The 21,902-nt window shown below is 42.7% G+C and overlaps 1 protein-coding gene across 1 annotated transcript in view; it reads left to right on the top strand.

Moving 5' to 3' along the window:
• Nucleotides 1–21,902, top strand: part of LOC121550559 (multidrug resistance-associated protein 1-like) — an 87,167-nt gene that overhangs the window by 17,274 nt on the left and 47,991 nt on the right. The window contains 2 exon segments of the mRNA XM_045210693.1: nucleotides 1–166; nucleotides 2,135–2,302. The exon segment at nucleotides 1–166 is cut by the window's left edge and continues 11 nt beyond it. Of these exon segments, the coding sequence (XP_045066628.1) occupies nucleotides 1–166; nucleotides 2,135–2,302 (334 nt within the window).

Consider the following 21,902-nt stretch of genomic DNA (forward strand, 5'->3'; position numbering starts at 1 on the left):
CTATGTACCTCAGCAGGCGTGGATCCAGAATGCCACACTGAAAGACAACATAGTGTTTGGTCAGGAGAGGAAGGAGAGCTGGTACCACAGAGTGGTGGAGGCCTGCGCCCTGCTGCCAGACCTGGAGATCCTGCCTGCTGGAGACGGCACTGAGATCGGGGAGAAGGTGGGGACAGGAGGGGGTCTGGTGGGGGTTAGGGTTAGGGTTAGATCAGGGAGAAGGTGAGGACAGGAGGGGGTCTGGTGGGGGTTAGGGTTAGATCAGGGAGAAGGTGAGGACAGGAGGGGGTCTGGTGGGGGTTAGGGTTAGAGTTATATCAGGGAGAAGGTGAGGACAGGAGGGGGTCTGGTGGGGGTTAGGGTTAGGGTTATGGTTAGGGTTAGATCGGGGAGAAGGTACAGCAGCATCCCTGTTCTTTACTGTTTGATCCCTGCATTGGTTGATTGGTTGATCGGTTAATTGATTGATTAGTTGATTCATTCATTTCTTCATTCATTCATTCATTTCTTCATTCGTTCATTGTCTTGTATGAGTATAGTTGACTTTACCTCATAAAGGTTTCATCCTGCAGATAGAAAAACTATCATTATTCTTTCTCTCCCCAGGGTCTGAACCTATCAGGGGGTCTGAACCTATCAGGGGGTCTGAACCTATCAGGGGGTCTGAACCTATCAGGGGGTCTGAACCTATCAGGGGGTCTGAACCTATCAGGGGGTCTGAACCTATCAGGGGGTCTGAAGCTATCAGGGGGTCTGAACCTATCAGGGGGTCTGAACCTATCAGGGGGTCTGAACCTATCAGGGGGTCTGAACCTATCAGGGGGTCTGAACCTATCAGGGGGTCTGAAGCAAACTGTCAGTCTGGCCACTAACAGATATGTTCTCTCTCTCTGTGTCTCCCTTCTGTCTCCTCCTCTCTCCCCCTCCCTCTCCTCCTCCCTCTCCCCCTCCCTCTCCTCCTCCCTCTCCCCCTCCCTCTCCTCCTCCCTCTCCCCCTCCCTCTCCCCCTCCCTCTCCTCCTCCCTCTATCTCCTCCTCTCTCTCCCCTCCCTCTCCTCCTCCCTCTCCCCCTCCCTCTCCCCCTCCCTCTCCTCCTCCCTCTCCTCCTCCCTCTATCTCCTCCTCTCTCCCCTCCCTCTCCTCCTCCCTCTCCCCCTCCTCTCCCCCTCCCTCTCCTCCTCCTCTCTCCTCCTCCCTCTATCTCCTCCCCTCTCCCCTCCCTCTATCTCCTCCCTCTCCCCCTCCCTCTATCCTTCCCTCTCCCCCTCCCTCTCCTCCTCCCTCTCCCCCTCCCTCTCCTCCTCCCTCTCCCCCTCCCTCTCCCCCTCCCTCTCCTCCTCCCTCTCCTCCTCCCTCTCCCCCTCCCTCTCCCCCTCCCTCTCCTCCTCCCTCTATCTCCTCCTCTCTCCCCCTCCCTCTCCTCCTCCCTCTCCTCCTCCCTCTATCTCCTCCCTCTCTCCTCCTCCCTCTCCTCCTCCCTCTCCTCCTCCCTCTCCCCCTCCCTCTCCTCCTCCCTCTATCTCCTCCTCTCTCCCCCTCCCTCTCCTCCTCCCTCTCCTCCTCCCTCTATCTCCTCCTCTCTCCCTCCTCTCTCCCCTCCCTCTATCTCCTCCTCTCTCCCCCTCCCTCTCCCCCTCCCTCTCCTCCTCCCTCTCCCCCTCCCTCTCCTCCTCCCTCTATCTCCTCCTCTCTCCCCCTCCCTCCCCTCCTCCTCTATCTCTCCTCTCTCCCCCTCCCTCTCCTCCTCCCTCTCTCTCCTCCTCTCTCCCCCTCCCTCTCCCCCTCCCTCTCCTCCTCCCTCTCCCCTCCCTCTCCTCCTCCCTCTATCTCCTCCTCTCTCCCCCTCCCTCTCCCCTCCCTCTCCTCCTCCCTCTCCCCTCCCTCTCCTCCTCCCTCTATCTCCTCCTCTCTCCCCTCCCTCTCCTCCTCCCTCTCCCCCTCCCTCTCCTCCTCCCTCTCCCCCTCCCTCTCCTCCTCCCTCTATCTCCTCCTCTCTCCCCTCCTCTCCCCCTCCCTCTCCTCCTCCCTCTCCTCCTCCCTCTCCCCTTCCCTCTCCTCCTCCCTCTCCCCTCCTCTCTCCTCCTCCCTCTCCTCCTCCCTCTCCCCCTCCCTCTCCTCCTCCTCCCCATCCCAGGGTCTGAATCTTTCGGGGGGTCAGAAGCAGAGAGTCAGTCTGGCCAGGGCTGTGTACAGGAAGGCTGACGTCTATCTCCTAGACGACCCTCTGTCTGCCGTCGACACCCACGTGGGTCAACACATCTTTGAGAGGGTGTTTGGGCCTAAAGGAGTGCTCAAAGACCAGGTTATTATTTAACACACAAACACAGACCGACGTGTGTGTTCAACAGTAATGTGTGTAATGTTCCATAAAGATGCACACACAAACTACAAGCAAGTTCCTGTCAGTCTCCTCAAGCTACTGGAATGGATAGACATGATCTAAAAGCTGTGTGTTCAGTGTCTGTGTGTTCAGTGTGTGTGTGTGTGTGTTCAGTGTGTGTGTGTTAACTCTAAGCTGTATGGCTGGGATTCAATATGATCGCAGATTTGGACAATGCGCCATTGAAAGGTAATTTCCGATTGAGCCGACATAGCATGGCATTTACCGTGAATGTGGTCTCATTGCGAACGGGGGGGAACAGTGCCTTTAAAACGTGAATTGCTGACAAGGCACGCTGGTATTGAATCCCGGCCTAAGTCTGTTTCTGATCAATGCAGTCTGACTACCATGTGTTCTCTCTAAATCTTCACACTACCATGTGTTCTCTCTAAACCTTCAGACTACCATGTGTTCTCTCTAAACCTTCATACTACCATGTGTGTTCTCTCTAAACCTTCAGAATATCATGTGTGTTCTCTATAAACCTTCAGACTACCATGTGATATCTCTAAACCTTCAGACTACCATGTGATCTCTCTAAACCTTCAGACTATCATGTGTGTTCTCTCCAAACCTTCAGACTACCATGTGTTCTCTCTAAACCTTCAGACTACCATGTGATCTCTCTAAACCGTCAGACTATCATGTGTGTTCTCTCCAAACCTTCAGACTACCATGTGTTCTCTCTAAACCTTCAGACTACCATGTGTTCTCTCTAAACCTTCAGACTACCATGTGTGTTCTCTCTAAACCTTCAGAATATCATGTGTGTTCTCTATAAACCTTCAGACTACCATGTGTTCTCTCTAAACCTTCAGACTACCATGTGTTCTCTCTAAACCTTCAGACTACCATGTGTGTTCTCTCTAAACCTTCAGACTACCATGTGTTCTATCTAAACCTTCAGACTACCATGTGTGTTCTCTCTAAACCTTCAGACTACCATGTGTTCTCTCTAAACCTTCAGACTATTGTGTGTGTTCTCTCTAAACCTTCAGACTACCATGTGTTCTCTCTAAACCTTCAGACTACCATGTGTGTTCTCTCTAAACCTTCAGACTACCATGTGTTCTCTCTAAACCTTCAGACTATCATGTGTGTTCTCTCTAAACCTTCAGACTACCATGTGTGTTCTCTCTAAACCTTCAGACTACCATGTGTTCTCTCTAAACATTCAGACTACCATGTGTGTTCTCTCTAAACCTTCAGACTACCATGTGTTCTCTCTAAACCTTCAGACTATCATGTGTGTTCTCTCTAAACCTTCAGACTACCATGTGTGTTCTCTCTAAACCTTCAGACTACCATGTGATATCTCTAAACCTTCAGACTACCATGTGATCTCTCTAAACCTTCAGACTACCATGTGATCTCTCTAAACCTTCAGACTATCATGTGTGTTCTCTCCAAACCTTCAGACTACCATGTGTTCTCTCTAAACCTTCAGACTACCATGTGATCTCTCTAAACCGTCAGACTATCATGTGTGTTCTCTCCAAACCTTCAGACTACCATGTGTTCTCTCTAAACCTTCAGACTACCATGTGTTCTCTCTAAACCTTCAGACTACCATGTGTTCTCTCTAAACCTTCAGCCTACCATGTGTTCTCTCCAAACCTTCAGACTACCATGTGTATTCTCTCTAAACCTTCAGACTATCATGTGATCTCTCTAAACCGTCAGACTATCATGTGTGTTCTCTCCAAACCTCCAGACTACCATGTGTTCTCTCTAAACCTTCAGACTACCTTGTGTTCTCTCTAAACCTTCAGACTACCATGTGTTCTCTCTAAACCTTCAGACTATCGTGTGTTCTCTCAAAACCTTCAGACTACCATGTGTTCTCTCTAAACCTTCAGACTACCATGTGTTCTCTCTAAACCTTCAGACTACCATGTGTTCTCTCTAAACCTTCAGACTATTGTGTGTTCTCTCTAAACCTTCAGACTACCATGTGATATCTCTAAACCTTCAGACTACCATGTGATCTCTCTAAACCTTCAGACTACCATGTGATCTCTCTAAACCTTCAGACTATCATGTGTGTTCTCTCCAAAACTTCAGACTACCATGTGTTCTCTCTAAACCTTCAGACTACCATGTGATCTCTCTAAACCGTCAGACTATCATGTGTGTTCTCTCCAAACTTCAGACTACCATGTGTTCTCTCTAAACCTTCAGACTACCATGTGTGTTCTCTCTAAACCTTCAGATTATCGTGTGTTCTCTCTAAACCTTCAGACTACCATGTGATATCTCTAAACCTTCAGACTATTGTGTGTGTTCTCTCTAAACCTTCAGACTACCATGTGATCTCTCTAAACCTTTAGACTATCATGTGTGTTCTCTCCAAACCTTCAGACTACCATGTGTTCTCTCTAAATCTTCAGACTACCATGTGATCTTTCTAAACCGTCAGACTATCATGTGTGTTCTCTCCAAACCTTCAGACTACCATGTGTTCTCTCTAAACATTCAGACTACCATGTTTGTTCTCTCTAAACCTTCAGACTACCATGTGTTCTCTCTAAACCTTCAGACTACCATGTGTGTTCTCTCTAAACCTTCAGATTACCATGTGTTCTCTCTAAACCTTCAGACTACCATGTGATATCTCTAAACTTTTAGACTACCATGTGATCTCTCTAAACCTTCAGACTACCATGTGATCTCTCTAAACCTTTAGACTATCATGTGTGTTCTCTCCAAACCTTCAGACTACCATGTGTTCTCTCTAAATCTTCAGACTACCATGTGATCTTTCTAAACCGTCAGACTATCATGTGTGTTCTCTCCAAACCTTCAGACTACCATGTGTTCTCTCTAAACATTCAGACTACCATGTGTGTTCTCTCTAAACCTTCAGACTACCATGTGTTCTCTCTAAACTTTCAGACTACCATGTGTGTTCTCTCTAAACCTTCAGACTACCATGTGTGTTCTCTCTAAACCTTCAGACTACCATGTGATATCTCTAAACCTTCAGACTACCATGTGATCTCTCTAAACCTTCAGACTACCATGTGATCTCTCTAAACCTTCAGACTATCATATTTGTTCTCTCTAACCCTTCAGACTACCATGTGATCTCTCTAAACCGTCAGACTATCATGTGTCTTCTCTCCAAACCTTCAGACTACCATGTGTTCTCTCTAAACCTTCAGACTACCATGTGTGTTCTCTCTAAACCTTCAGACTACCATGTGTACTCTCTAAACCTTCAGACTACCATGTGTGTTCTCTCTAAACCTTCAGACTACCATGTGATCTCTCTAAACCTTCAGACTACCATGTGTTCTCTCTAAACCTTCAGACTACCATGTGTTCTCTCTAAACCTTCAGACTACCATGTGATATCTCTAAACCTTCAGACTACCATGTGTTCTCTCTAAACCTTCAGACTACCATGTGATCTCTCTAAACCTTCAGACTATCATGTGTGTTCTCTCTAAACATTCAGACTACCATGTGTTCTCTCTAAACATTCAGACTACCATGTGTTCTCTCTAAACATTCAGACTACCATGTGTTCTCTCTAAACCTTCAGACTACCATGTGTTCTCTCTAATCCTTCAGACTACCATGTGATATCTCTAAACCTTCAGACTACCATGTGTTCTCTCTAAACCGTCAGACTATCATGTGTGTTCTCTCCAAACCTTCAGACTACCATGTGTTCTCTCTAAACCTTCCGACTACCATGTGTGTTCTCTCTAAACCTTCAGACTACCATGTGTTCTCTCTAAACCTTCAGACTACCATGTGTGTTCTCTCTAAACCTTCAGACTACCATGTGTTCTCTCTAAACCTTCAGACTACCATGTGATATCTCTAAACCTTCAGACTACCATGTGTTCTCTCTAAACCTTCAGACTACCATGTGTTCTCTCTAAACCTTCAGACTACCATGTGTGTTCTCTCTAAACCTTCAGACTACCATGTGTTCTCTCTAAACCTTCAGACTATCATGTGTGTTCTCTCTAAACCTTCAGACTACCATGTGTGTTCTCTCTAAACCTTCAGACTACCATGTGTTCTCTCTAAACCTTCAGACTACCATGTGTGTTCTCTCTAAACCTTCAGACTATCATGTGTGTTCTCTCTAAACCTTGAGACTATCATGTGTGTTCTCTCTAAACCTTCAGACTACCATGTGTGTTCTCTCTAAACCTTCAGACTACCATGTGTTCTCTCTAAACATTCAGACTACCATGTGTGTTCTCTCTAAACCTTCAGACTACCATGTGTTCTCTCTAAACCTTCAGACTATCATGTGTGTTCTCTCTAAACCTTCAGACTACCATGTGTGTTCTCTCTAAACCTTCAGACTACCATGTGTTCTCTCTAAACCTTCAGAGCACCATGTGTGTTCTCTCTAAACCTTCAGACTACCATGTGTTCTCTCTAAACCTTCAGACTATTGTGTTTTCTCTCTAAACCTTCAGACTACCATGTGATATCTCTAAACCTTCAGACTACCATGTGATCTCTCAAAATCTTCAGACTACCATGTGATCTCTCTAAACCTTCAGACTATCATGTGTGTTCTCTCCAAACCTTCAGACTACCATGTGTTCTCTCTAAACCTTCAGACTACCATGTGATCTCTCTAAACCGTCAGACTATCATGTGTGTTCTCTCCAAACCTTCAGACTACCATGTGTTCTCTCTAAACCTTCAGACTACCATGTGTTCTCTCTAAACCTTCAGACTACCATGTGTTCTCTCTAAACCTTCAGCCTACCATGTGTTCTCTCCAAACCTTCAGACTACCATGTGTATTCTCTCTAAACCGTCAGACTATCATGTGATCTCTCTAAACCGTCAGATTATCATGTGTGTTCTCTCCAAACCTTCAGACTACCATGTGTTCTCTCTAAACCTTCAGACTACCTTGTGTTCTCTCTAAACCTTCAGACTACCATGTGTTCTCTCTAAACCTTCAGACTATCGTGTGTTCTCTCTAAACCTTCAGACTACCATGTGTTCTCTCTAAACCTTCAGACTACCATGTGTTCTCTCTAAACCTTCAGACTACCATTTGATATCTCTAAACCTTCAGACTACCATGTGATCTCTCTAAACCTTCAGACTACCATGTGTGTTCTCTCTAAACCTTCAGACTACCATGTGTGTTCTCTCCAAACCTGCAGACTACCATGTGTGTTCTCTCTAAATCTTCAGACTACCATGTGTGTTCTCTCTAAACCTTCAGACTACCATGTGTTCTCTCTAAACCCTCAGACTATTGTGTGTTCTCTCTAAACCTTCAGACTACCATGTGATATCTCTAAACCTTCAGACTACCATGTGATCTCTCTAAACCTTCAGACTACCATGTGATCTCTCTAAACCTTCAGACTATCATGTGTGTTCTCTCCAAACCTTCAGACTACCATGTGTTCTCTCTAAACCTTCAGACTACCATGTGATCTCTCTAAACCGTCAGACTATCATGTGTGTTCTCTCAAAACCTTCAGACTACCATGTGTTCTCTCTAAACCTTCAGACTACCATGTGTGTTCTCTCTAAACCTTCAGACTACCATGTGTTCTCTCTAAACCTTCAGACTACCATGTGTTCTCTCTAAACCTTCAGATTATCGTGTGTTCTCTCTAAACCTTCAGACTACCATGTGATATCTCTAAACCTTCAGACTACCATGTGATCTCTCTAAACCTTTAGACTATCATGTGTGTTCTCTCCAAACCTTCAGACTACCATGTGTTCTCTCTAAATCTTCAGACTACCATGTTATCTTTCTAAACCGTCAGACTATCATGTGTGTTCTCTCCAAACCTTCAGACTACCATGTGTTCTCTCTAAACATTCAGACTACCATGTGTGTTCTCTCTAAACCTTCAGACTACCATGTGTTCTCTCTAAACCTTCAGACTACCATGTGTGTTCTCTCTAAACCTTCAGAGTACCATGTGTTCTCTCTAAACTTTCAGACTATCGTGTGTTCTCTCTAAACCTTCAGACTACCATGTGATATCTCTAAACCTTCAGACTACCATGTGATCTCTCTAAACCTTCAGACTACCATGTGATCTCTCTAAACCTTCAGACTATCATGTGTGTTCTCTCTAAACCTTCAGACTACCATGTGATCTCTCTAAACCGTCAGACTATCATGTGTGTTCTCTCCAAACCTTCAGACTACCATGTGTTCTCTCTAAACCTTCAGACTACCATGTGTGTTCTCTCTACACCTTCAGACTACCATGTGTTCTCTCTAAACCTTCAGACTACCATGTGTGTTCTCTCTAAACCTTCAGACTACCATGTGATATCTCTAAACCTTCAGACTACCATGTGATCTCTCTAAACCTTCAGACTACCATGTGATCTCTCTAAACCTTTAGACTATCATGTGTGTTCTCTCCAAACCTTCAGACTACCATGTGTTCTCTCTAAATCTTCAGACTACCATGTGATCTTTCTAAACCGTCAGACTATCATGTGTGTTCTCTCCAAACCTTCAGACTACCATGTGTTCTCTCTAAACATTCAGACTACCATGTGTGTTCTCTCTAAACCTTCAGACTACCATGTGTTCTCTCTAAACCTTCAGACTACCATGTGTGTTCTCTCTAAACCTTCAGATTACCATGTGTTCTCTCTAAACCTTCAGACTATCGTGTGTTCTCTCTAAACCTTCAGACTACCATGTGATATCTCTAAACCTTCAGACTACCATGTGATCTCTCTAAACCTTCAGACTACCATGTGATCTCTCTAAACCTTCAGACTATCATGTTTGTTCTCTCTAACCCTTCAGACTACCATGTGATCTCTCTAAACCGTCAGACTATCATGTGTGTTCTCTCCAAACCTTCAGACTACCATGTGTTCTCTCTAAACCTTCAGACTACCATGTGTGTTCTCTCTAAACCTTCAGACTACCATGTGTTCTCTCTAAACCTTCAGACTACCATGTGTGTTCTCTCTAAACCTTCAGACTACCATGTGATCTCTCTAAACCTTCAGACTACCATGTGTTCTCTCTAAACCTTCAGACTACCATGTGTTCTCTCTAAACCTTCAGACTACCATGTGATATCTCTAAACCTTCAGACTACCATGTGTTCTCTCTAAACCTTCAGACTACCATGTGTTCTCTCTAAACCTTCAGACTACCATTTTGATATCTCTAAACCTTCAGACTACCATGTGATCTCTCTAAACCTTCAGACTACCATGTGTGTTCTCTCTAAACCTTCAGACTACCATGTGTGTTCTCTCCAAACCTGCAGACTACCATGTGTGTTCTCTCTAAATCTTCAGACTACCATGTGTGTTCTCTCTAAACCTTCAGACTACCATGTGTTCTCTCTAAACCTTCAGACTATTGTGTGTTCTCTCTAAACCTTCAGACTACCATGTGATATCTCTAAACCTTCAGACTACCATGTGATCTCTCTAAACCTTCAGACTACCATGTGATCTCTCTAACACTTCAGACTATCATGTGTGTTCTCTCCAAACCTTCAGACTACCATGTGTTCTCTCTAAACCTTCAGACTACCATGTGATCTCTCTAAACCGTCAGACTATCATGTGTGTTCTCTCCAAACCTTCAGACTACCATGTGTTCTCTCTAAACCTTCAGACTACCATGTGTGTTCTCTCTAAACCTTCAGACTACCATGTGTTCTCTCTAAACCTTCAGACTACCATGTGTTCTCTCTAAACCTTCAGATTATCGTGTGTTCTCTCTAAACCTTCAGACTACCATGTGATATCTCTAAACCTTCAGACTACCATGTGATCTCTCTAAACCTTTAGACTATCATGTGTGTTCTCTCCAAACCTTCAGACTACCATGTGTTCTCTCTAAATCTTCAGACTACCATGTTATTTTTCTAAACCGTCAGACTATCATGTGTGTTCTCTCCAAACCTTCAGACTACCATGTGTTCTCTCTAAACCTTCAGACTACCATGTGTTCTCTCTAAACCGTCAGACTATCATGTGTGTTCTCTCTAAACCTTCAGACTACCATGTGTTCTCTCTAAACCTTCAGACTACCATGTGTGTTCTCTCTAAACCTTCAGACTACCATGTGATCTCTCTAAACATTCAGACTACCATGTGTTCTCTCTAAACCTTCAGACTACCATGTGTTCTCTCTAAACCTTCAGACTACCATGTGTGTTCTCTCTAAACCTTCAGACTACCATGTGTTCTCTCTAAACCTTCAGACTACCATGTGTGTTCTCTCTAAACCTTCAGACTACCATGTGATCTCTCTAAACATTCAGACTACCATGTGTTCTCTCTAAACCTTCAGACTACCATGTGTTCTCTCTAAACCTTCAGACTATCGTGTGTTCTCTCTAAACCTTCAGACTACCATGTGATATCTCTAAACCTTCAGACTACCATGTGATCTCTCTAAACCTTCAGACTACCATGTGATCTCTCTAAACCTTTAGACTATCATGTGTGTTCTCTCCAAACCTTCAGACTACCATGTGTTCTCTCTAAATCTTCAGACTACCATGTGATCTTTCTAAACCGTCAGACTATCATGTGTGTTCTCTCCAAACCTTCAGACTACCATGTGTTCTCTCTAAACATTCAGACTACCATGTGTGTTCTCTCTAAACCTTCAGACTACCATGTGTTCTCTCTAAACCTTCAGACTACCATGTGTGTTCTCTCTAAACCTTCAGATTACCATGTGTTCTCTCTAAACCTTCAGACTATCGTGTGTTCTCTCTAAACCTTCAGACTGCCATGTGATATCTCTAAACCTTCAGACTACCATGTGATCTCTCTAAAACTTCAGACTACCATGTGATCTCTCTAAACCTTCAGACTATCATGTTTGTTCTCTCTAAACCTTCAGACTACCATGTGATCTCTCTAAACCGTCAGACTATCATGTGTGTTCTCTACAAACCTTCAGACTACCATGTGTTCTCTCTAAACCTTCAGACTACCATGTGTGTTCTCTCTAAACCTTCAGACTACCATGTGTTCTCTCTAAACCTTCAGACTACCATGTGTGTTCTCTCTAAACCTTCAGACTACCATGTGATCTCTCTAAACCTTCAGACTACCATGTGTTCTCTCTAAACCTTCAGACTACCATGTGTTCTCTCTAAACCTTCAGACTACCATGTGATATCTCTAAACCTTCAGAATACCATATGTTCTCTCTAAACCTTCAGACTACCATGTGATCTCTCTAAACCTTCAGACTATCATGTGTGTTCTCTCTAAACCTTCAGACTACCATGTGTTCTCTCTAAACCTTCAGACTACCATGTGTTCTCTCTAAACCTTCAGACTACCATGTGTTCTCTCTAAACCTTCAGACTACCATGTGATATCTCTAAACCTTCACACTACCATGTGATCTCTCTAAACCTTCAGACTACCAATGAATCTCTCTAAACCTTCAGACTATCATGTGTGTTCTCTCCAGACCTTCAGACTACCATGTGTTCTCTCTAAACCTTCAGACTACCATGTGATATCTCTAAACCTTCAGACTACCATGTGATCTCTCTAAACCTTCAGACTACCATGTGATCTCTCTAAACCTTTAGACTATCATGTGTGTTCTCTCCAAACCTTCAGACTACCATGTGTTCTCTCTAAATCTTCAGACTACCATGTGATCTTTCTAAACCGTCAGACTATCATGTGTGTTCTCTCCAAACCTTCAGACTACCATGTGTTCTCTCTAAACATTCAGACTACCATGTGTGTTCTCTCTAAACCTTCAGACTACCATGTGTTCTCTCTAAACCTTCAGACTACCATGTGTGTTCTCTCTAAACCTTCAGATTACCATGTGTTCTCTCTAAACCTTCAGACTATCGTGTGTTCTCTCTAAACCTTCAGACTGCCATGTGATATCTCTAAACCTTCAGACTACAATGTGATCTCTCTAAACCTTCAGACTACCATGTGATCTCTCTAAACCTTCAGACTATCATGTTTGTTCTCTCTAAACCTTCAGACTACCATGTGATCTCTCTAAACCGTCAGACTATCATGTGTGTTCTCTCCAAACCTTCAGACTACCATGTGTTCTCTCTAAACCTTCAGACTACCATGTGTGTTCTCTCTAAACCTTCAGACTACCATGTGTTCTCTCTAAACCTTCAGACTACCATGTGTGTTCTCTCTAAACCTTCAGACTACCATGTGATCTCTCTAAACCTTCAGACTACCATGTGTTCTCTCTAAACCTTCAGACTACCATGTGTTCTCTCTAAACCTTCAGACTACCATGTGATATCTCTAAACCTTCAGACTACCATGTGTTCTCTCTAAACCTTCAGACTACCATGTGATCTCTCTAAACCTTCAGACTATCATGTGTGTTCTCTCTAATCCTTCAGACTACCATGTGTTCTCTCTAAACCTTCAGACTACCATGTGTTCTCTCTAAACCTTCAGACTACCATGTGTTCTCTCTAAACCTTCAGACTACCATGTGATATCTCTAAACCTTCACACTACCATGTGATCTCTCTAAACCTTCAGACTACCATGTGATCTCTCTAAACCTTCAGACTATAATGTGTGTTCTCTCCAAACCTTCAGACTACCATGTGTTCTCTCTAAACCTTCAGACTACCATGTGATCTCTCTAAACCATCAGACTATCATGTGTGTTCTCTCCAAACCTTCAGACTACCATGTGTTCTCTCTAAACCTTCAGACTACCATGTGTGTTCTCTCTAAACCTTCAGACTACCATGTGTTCTCTCTAAACCTTCAGACTACCATGTGTTCTCTCTAAACCTTCAGACTATCGTGTGTTCTCTCTAAACCTTCAGACTACCATGTGATATCTCTAAACCTTCAGACTACCATGTGATCTCTCTAAACCTTCAGACTACCATATGATCTCTCTAAACCTTTAGACTACCATGTGATATCTCTAAACCTTCAGACTACCATGTGATCTCTCTAAACCTTCAGACTACCATGTGATCTCTCTAAACCTTTAGACTATCATGTGTGTTCTCTCCAAACCTTCAGACTACCATGTGTTCTCTCTAAATCTTCAGACTACCATGTGATCTTTCTAAACCGTCAGACTATCATGTGTGTTCTCTCCAAACCTTCAGACTACCATGTGTTCTCTCTAAACATTCAGACTACCATGTGTGTTCTCTCTAAACCTTCAGACTACCATGTGTTCTCTCTAAACCTTCAGACTACCATGTGTGTTCTCTCTAAACCTTCAGATTACCATGTGTTCTCTCTAAACCTTCAGACTATCGTGTGTTCTCTCTAAACCTTCAGACTATCGTGTGTTCTCTCTAAACCTTCAGACTACCATGTGATCTCTCTAAACCTTCAGACTACCATGTGATCTCTCTAAACCTTTAGACTATCATGTGTGTTCTCTCCAAACCTTCAGACTACCATGTGTTCTCTCTAAATCTTCAGACTACCATGTGATCTTTCTAAAACGTCAGACTATCATGTGTGTTCTCTCCAAACCTTCAGACTACCATGTGTTCTCTCTAAACATTCAGACTACCATGTGTGTTCTCTCTAAACCTTCAGACTACCAAGTGTTCTCTCTAAACCTTCAGACTACCATGTGTGTTCTCTCTAAACCTTCAGATTACCATATGTTCTCTCTAAACCTTCAGACTATCGTGTGTTCTCTCTAAACCTTCAGACTGCCATGTGATATCTCTAAACCTTCAGACTACCATGTGATCTCTCTAAACCTTCAGACTACCATGTGATCTCTCTAAACCTTCAGACTATCATGTTTGTTCTCTCTAAACCTTCAGACTACCATGTGATCTCTCTAAACCGTCAGACTATCATGTGTGTTCTCTCCAAACCTTCAGACTACCATGTGTTCTCTCTAAACCTTCAGACTACCATGTGTGTTCTCTCTAAACCTTCAGACTACCATGTGTTCTCTCTAAACCTTCAGACTACCATGTGTGTTCTCTCTAAACCTTCAGACTACCATGTGATCTCTCTAAACCTTCAGACTACCATGTGTTCTCTCTAAACCTTCAGACTACCATGTGATATCTTTAAACCTTCAGACTACCATGTGTTCTCTCTAAACCTTCAGACTACCATGTGATCTCTCTAAACCTTCAGACTATCATGTGTGTTCTCTCTAAACCTTCAGACTACCATGTGTTCTCTCTAAACCTTCAGACTACCATGTGTTCTCTCTAAACCTTCAGACTACCATGTGATATCTCTAAACCTTCACACTACCATGTGATCTCTCTAAACCTTCAGACTACCATGTGATCTCTCTAAACCTTCAGACTATCATGTGTGTTCTCTCTAAACCTTCAGACTACCATGTGTTCTCTCTAAACCTTCAGACTACCATGTGATCTCTCTAAACCATCAGACTATCATGTGTTCTCTCCAAACCTTCAGACTACCATGTGTTCTCTCTAAACCTTCAGACTACCATGTGTGTTCTCTCTAAACCTTCAGACTACCATGTGTTCTCTTTAAACCTTCAGACTACCATGTGTTCTCTCTAAACCTTCAGACTATCGTGTGTTCTCTCTAAACCTTCAGACTACCATGTGATATCTCTAAACATTCAGACTACCATGTGATCTCTCTAAACCTTCAGACTACCATGTGATCTCTCTAAACCTTTAGACTACCATGTGATATCTCTAAACCTTCAGACTACCATGTGATCTCTCTAAACCTTCAGACTACCATGTGATCTCTCTAAACCTTTAGACTATCATGTGTGTTCTCTCCAAACCTTCAGACTACCATGTGTTCTCTCTAAATCTTCAGACTACCATGTGATCTTTCTAAACCGTCAGACTATCATGTGTGTTCTCTCCAAACCTTCAGACTACCATGTGTTCTCTCTAAACATTCAGACTACCATGTGTGTTCTCTCTAAACCTTCAGACTACCATGTGTTCTCTCTAAACCTTCAGACTACCATGTGTGTTCTCTCTAAACCTTCAGATTACCATGTGTTCTCTCTAAACCTTCAGACTATCGTGTGTTCTCTCTAAACCTTCAGACTATCGTGTGTTCTCTCTAAACCTTCAGACTACCATGTGATATCTCTAAACCTTCAGAGTACCATGTGATCTCTCTAAACCTTCAGACTACCATGTGTTCTCTCTAAACCTTCAGACTACCATGTGTTCTCTCTAAACCTTCAGACTACCATGTGATATCTCTAAACCTTCAGACTACCATGTGTTCTCTCTAAACCTTCAGACTACCATGTGATCTCTCTAAACCTTCAGACTATCATGTGTGTTCTCTCTAAACCTTCAGACTACCATGTGTTCTCTCTAAACCTTCAGACTACCATGTGTTCTCTCTAAACCTTCAGACTACCATGTGTTCTCTCTAAACCTTCAGACTACCATGTGATATCTCTAAACCTTCACACTACCATGTGATCTCTCTAAACCTTCAGACTACCATGTGATCTCTCTAAACCTTCAGACTATCATGTGTGTTCTCTCCAAACCTTCAGACTACCATGTGTTCTCTCTAAACCTTCAGACTACCATGTGATCTCTCTAAACCATCAGACTATCATGTGTGTTCTCTCCAAACCTTCAGACTACCATGTGTTCTCTCTAAACCTTCAGACTACCATGTGTGTTCTCTCTAAACCTTCAGACTACCATGTGTTCTCTCTAAACCTTCAGACTACCATGTGATATCTCTAAACCTTCAGACTACCATGTGATCTCTCTAAACCTTCAGACTACCATGTGATCTCTCTAAACCTTTAGACTATCATGTGTGTTCTCTCCAAACCTTCAGACTACCATGTGTTCTCTCTAAATCTTCAGACTACCATGTGATCTTTCTAAACCGTCAGACTATCATGTGTGTTCTCTCCAAACCTTCAGACTACCATGTGTTCTCTCTAAAAATTCAGACTACCATGTGTGTTCTCTCTAAACCTTCAGACTACCATGTGTTCTCTCTAAACCTTCAGACTACCATGTGTGTTCTCTCTAAACCTTCAGATTACCATGTGTTCTCTCTAAACCTTCAGACTATCGTGTGTTCTCTCTAAACCTTCAGACTATCGTGTGTTCTCTCTAAACCTTCAGACTACCATGTGATATCTCTAAACCTTCAGACTACCATGTGATCTCTCTAAACCTTCAGACTACCATGTGATCTCTCTAAACCTTCAGACTATCATGTGTGTTCTCTCTAAACCTTCAGACTACCATGTGATCTCTCTAAACCGTCAGACTACCATGTGTGTTCTCTCTAAACCTTCAGACTACCATGTGTTCTCTCTAAACCTTCAGACTACCATGTGTGTTCTCTCTAAACCTTCAGACTACCATGTGATCTCTCTAAACCTTCAGACTACCATGTGTTCTCTCTAAACCTTCAGACTACCATATGTTCTCTCTAAACCTTCAGACTACCGTGTGATATCTCTAAACCTTCAGACTACCATGTGTTCTCTCTAAACCTTCAGACTACCATGTGATCTCTCTAAACCTTCAGACTATCATGTGTGTTCTCTCTAAACCTTCAGACTACCATGTGTTCTCTCTAAACCTTCAGACTACCATGTGTTCTCTCTAAACCTTCAGACTACCATGTGTGTTCTCTCTAAACCTTCAGACTACCATGTGTTCTCTCTAAACCTTCAGACTACCATGTGTGTTCTCTCTAAACCTTCAGACTACCATGTGATCTCTCTAAACATTCAGACTACCATGTGTTCTCTCTAAACCTTCAGACTACCATGTGTTCTCTCTAAACCTTCAGACTACCATGTGTGTTCTCTCTAAACCTTCAGACTACCATGTGTTCTCTCTAAACCTTCAGACTACCATGTGTTCTCTCTAAACCTTCAGACTATCGTGTGTACTCTCTAAACCTTCAGACTACCATGTGATATCTCTAAACCTTCAGACTACCATGTGATCTCTCTAAACCTTCAGACTACCATGTGATCTCTCTAAACCTTTAGACTATCATGTGTGTTCTCTCCAAACCTTCAGACTACCATGTGTTCTCTCTAAATCTTCAGACTACCATGTGATCTTTCTAAACCGTCAGACTATCATGTGTGTTCTCTCCAAACCTTCAGACTACCATGTGTTCTCTCTAAACATTCAGACTACCATGTGTGTTCTCTCTAAACCTTCAGACTACCATGTGTTCTCTCTAAACCTTCAGACTACCATGTGTGTTCTCTCTAAACCTTCAGATTACCATGTGTTCTCTCTAAACCTTCAGACTATCGTGTGTTCTCTCTAAACCTTCAGACTGCCATGTGATATCTCTAAACCTTCAGACTACCATGTGATCTCTCTAAACCTTCAGACTACCATGTGATCTCTCTAAACCTTCAGACTATCATGTTTGTTCTCTCTAAACTTCAGACTACCATGTGATCTCTCTAAACCGTCAGACTATCATGTGTGTTCTCTCCAAACCTTCAGACTACCATGTGTTCTCTCTAAACCTTCAGACTACCATGTGTGTTCTCTCTAAACCTTCAGACTACCATGTGTTCTCTCTAAACCTTCAGACTACCATGTGTGTTCTCTCTAAACCTTCAGACTACCATGTGATCTCTCTAAACCTTAAGACTACCATGTGTTCTCTCTAAATCTTCAGACTACCATGTGTTCTCTCTAAACCTTCAGACTACCATGTGATATCTCTAAACCTTCAGACTACCATGTGTTCTCTCTAAACCTTCAGACTACCATGTGATCTCTCTAAACCTTCAGACTATCATGTGTGTTCTCTCTAAACCTTCAGACTACCATGTGTTCTCTCTAAACCTTCAGACTACCATGTGTTCTCTCTAAACCTTCAGACTACCATGTGTTCTCTCTAAACCTTCAGACTACCATGTGATATCTCTAAACCTTCACACTACCATGTGATCTCTCTAAACCTTCAGACTACCATGTGATCTCTCTAAACCTTCAGACTATCATGTGTGTTCTCTCCAAACCTTCAGACTACCATGTGTTCTCTCTAAACCTTCAGACTACCATGTGATCTCTCTAAACCATCAGACTATCATGTGTGTTCTCTCCAAACCTTCAGACTACCATGTGTTCTCTCTAAACCTTCAGACTACCATGTGTGTTCTCTCTAAACCTTCAGACTACCATGTGTTCTCTCTAAACCTTCAGACGACCATGTGTTCTCTCTAAACCTTCAGACTATCGTGTGTTCTCTCTAAACCTTCAGACTACCATGTGATATCTCTAAACCTTCAGACTACCATGTGATCTCTCTAAACCTTCAGACTACCATGTGATCTCTCTAAACCTTTAGACTACCATGTGATATCTCTAAACCTTCAGACTACCATGTGATCTCTCTAAACCTTCAGACTACCATGTGATCTCTCTAAACCTTTAGACTATCATGTGTGTTCTCTCCAAACCTTCAGACTACCATGTGTTCTCTCTAAATCTTCAGACTACCATGTGATCTTTCTAAACCGTCAGACTATCATGTGTGTTCTCTCCAAACCTTCAGACTACCATGTGTTCTCTCTAAACATTCAGACTACCATGTGTGTTCTCTCTAAACCTTCAGACTACCATGTGTTCTCTCTAAACCTTCAGACTACCATGTGTGTTCTCTCTAAACCTTCAGATTACCATGTGTTCTCTCTAAACCTTCAGACTATCGTGTGTTCTCTCTAAACCTTCAGACTATCGTGTGTTCTCTCTAAACCTTCAGACTACCATGTGATATCTCTAAACCTTCAGACTACCATGTGATCTCTCTAAACCTTCAGACTACCATGTGATCTCTCTAAACCTTCAGACTATCATGTGTGTTCTCTCTAAACCTTCAGACTACCATGTGATCTCTCTAAACCGTCAGACTATCATGTGTGTTCTCTCCAAACCTTCAGACTACCATGTGTTCTCTCTAAACCTTCAGACTACCATGTGTGTTCTCTCTAAACCTTCAGACTACCATGTGTTCTCTCTAAACCTTCAGACTACCATGTGTGTTCTCTCTAAACCTTCAGACTACCATGTGATCTCTCTAAACCTTCAGACTACCATGTGTTCTCTCTAAACCTTCAGACTACCATGTGTTCTCTCTAAACCTTCAGACTACCGTGTGATATCTCTAAACCTTCAGACTACCATGTGTTCTCTCTAAACCTTCAGACTACCATGTGATCTCTCTAAACCTTCAGACTATCATGTGTGTTCTCTCTAAACCTTCAGACTACCATGTGTTCTCTCTAAACCTTCAGACTACCATGTGTTCTCTCTAAACCTTCAGACTACCATGTGTGTTCTCTCTAAACCTTCAGACTACCATGTGTTCTCTCTAAACCTTCAGACTACCATGTGTGTTCTCTCTAAACCTTCAGACTACCATGTGATCTCTCTAAATATTCAGACTACCATGTGTTCTCTCTAAACCTTCAGACTACCATGTGTTCTCTCTAAACCTTCAGACTACCATGTGTGTTCTCTCTAAACCTTCAGACTACCATGTGTTCTCTCTAAACCTTCAGACTACCATGTGTTCTCTCTAAACCTTCAGACTATCGTGTGTTCTCTCTAAACCTTCAGACTGCCATGTGATATCTCTAAACCTTCAGACTACCATGTGATCTCTCTAAACCTTCAGACTACCATGTGATCTCTCTAAACCTTCAGACTATCATGTTTGTTCTCTCTAAACTTCAGACTACCATGTGATCTCTCTAAACCGTCAGACTATCATGTGTGTTCTCTCCAAACCTTCAGACTACCATGTGTTCTCTCTAAACCTTCAGACTACCATGTGTGTTCTCTCTAAACCTTCAGACTACCATGTGTTCTCTCTAAACCTTCAGACTACCATGTGTGTTCTCTCTAAACCTTCAGACTACCATGTGATCTCTCTAAACCTTAAGACTACCATGTGTTCTCTCTAAATCTTCAGACTACCATGTGTTCTCTCTAAACCTTCAGACTACCATGTGATATCTCTAAACCTTCAGACTACCATGTGTTCTCTCTAAACCTTCAGACTACCATGTGATCTCTCTAAACCTTCAGACTATCATGTGTGTTCTCTCTAAACCTTCAGACTACCATGTGTTCTCTCTAAACCTTCAGACTACCATGTGTTCTCTCTAAACCTTCAGACTACCATGTGTTCTCTCTAAACCTTCAGACTACCATGTGATATCTCTAAACCTTCACACTACCATGTGATCTCTCTAAACCTTCAGACTACCATGTGATCTCTCTAAACCTTCAGACTATCATGTGTGTTCTCTCCAAACCTTCAGACTACCATGTGTTCTCTCTAAACCTTCAGACTACCATGTGATCTCTCTAAACCATCAGACTATCATGTGTGTTCTCTCCAAACCTTCAGACTACCATGTGTTCTCTCTAAACCTTCAGACTACCATGTGTGTTCTCTCTAAACCTTCAGACTACCATGTGTTCTCTCTAAACCTTCAGACGACCATGTGTTCTCTCTAAACCTTCAGACTATCGTGTGTTCTCTCTAAACCTTCAGACTACCATGTGATATCTCTAAACCTTCAGACTACCATGTGATCTCTCTAAACCTTCAGACTACCATGTGATCTCTCTAAACCTTTAGACTACCATGTGATATCTCTAAACCTTCAGACTACCATGTGATCTCTCTAAACCTTCAGACTACCATGTGATCTCTCTAAACCTTTAGACTATCATGTGTGTTCTCTCCAAACCTTCAGACTACCATGTGTTCTCTCTAAATCTTCAGACTACCATGTGATCTTTCTAAACCGTCAGACTATCATGTGTGTTCTCTCCAAACCTTCAGACTACCATGTGTTCTCTCTAAACATTCAGACTACCATGTGTGTTCTCTCTAAACCTTCAGACTACCATGTGTTCTCTCTAAACCTTCAGACTACCATGTGTGTTCTCTCTAAACCTTCAGATTACCATGTGTTCTCTCTAAACCTTCAGACTATCGTGTGTTCTCTCTAAACCTTCAGACTATCGTGTGTTCTCTCTAAACCTTCAGACTACCATGTGATATCTCTAAACCTTCAGACTACCATGTGATCTCTCTAAACCTTCAGACTACCATGTGATCTCTCTAAACCTTCAGACTATCATGTGTGTTCTCTCTAAACCTTCAGACTACCATGTGATCTCTCTAAACCGTCAGACTATCATGTGTGTTCTCTCCAAACCTTCAGACTACCATGTGTTCTCTCTAAACCTTCAGACTACCATGTGTGTTCTCTCTAAACCTTCAGACTACCATGTGTTCTCTCTAAACCTTCAGACTACCATGTGTGTTCTCTCTAAACCTTCAGACTACCATGTGATCTCTCTAAACCTTCAGACTACCATGTGTTCTCTCTAAACCTTCAGACTACCATGTGTTCTCTCTAAACCTTCAGACTACCGTGTGATATCTCTAAACCTTCAGACTACCATGTGTTCTCTCTAAACCTTCAGACTACCATGTGATCTCTCTAAACCTTCAGACTATCATGTGTGTTCTCTCTAAACCTTCAGACTACCATGTGTTC

The sequence above is a fragment of the Coregonus clupeaformis genome, chromosome 35 (genome assembly GCF_020615455.1).
Source record: "Coregonus clupeaformis isolate EN_2021a chromosome 35, ASM2061545v1, whole genome shotgun sequence".
NCBI lineage: Eukaryota > Metazoa > Chordata > Actinopteri > Salmoniformes > Salmonidae > Coregonus > Coregonus clupeaformis.